The sequence below is a fragment of the Penaeus monodon genome, chromosome 27, assembly GCF_015228065.2.
Source record: "Penaeus monodon isolate SGIC_2016 chromosome 27, NSTDA_Pmon_1, whole genome shotgun sequence".
Taxonomy (NCBI): Eukaryota; Metazoa; Arthropoda; class Malacostraca; order Decapoda; family Penaeidae; genus Penaeus; species Penaeus monodon.
This window is the reverse complement of record NC_051412.1, coordinates 39,715,199-39,715,452: the sequence shown is the minus strand read 5'-3', so window position 1 is coordinate 39,715,452 and position 254 is coordinate 39,715,199. Positions and strand designations below refer to the sequence as shown.

Genomic DNA, 254 nt, shown 5'->3' with positions numbered 1-254 from the left:
AGGTGGAGGCCGACGACAGGGACGCGAGCGACCGCGAGGGCGGCCTCTCCTACTCCCTCGCGGGCGACGGGGTGGACGGCCTCCCCCCCGAGGACGCCTTCTTCGCCGTCAAGCCCAGCTCCGGGGAACTCATACAGCTGAGGGTTAGGCTGGAGAGGTCTTTGGTCTAGGCTTGTGCATGAGACTGCTTTTTGTGCATGAGACTGCTATTTTCTCTTTTTTTGTGCAAGATTGCTTTTTGTGCATGGGATTGC

At 59.4% G+C, this 254-nt stretch overlaps 1 protein-coding gene across 1 annotated transcript in view; it reads left to right on the top strand.

The window, feature by feature from the left end:
• The window catches only part of LOC119590526, a gene marked incomplete at its 3' end in the record, with an annotated part of 9,005 nt that overhangs the window by 7,430 nt on the left and 1,321 nt on the right, over positions 1 to 254 (top strand). The window contains 1 exon segment of the mRNA XM_037939174.1: positions 3 to 143. Within this exon segment, the coding sequence (XP_037795102.1) occupies positions 3 to 143 (141 nt within the window).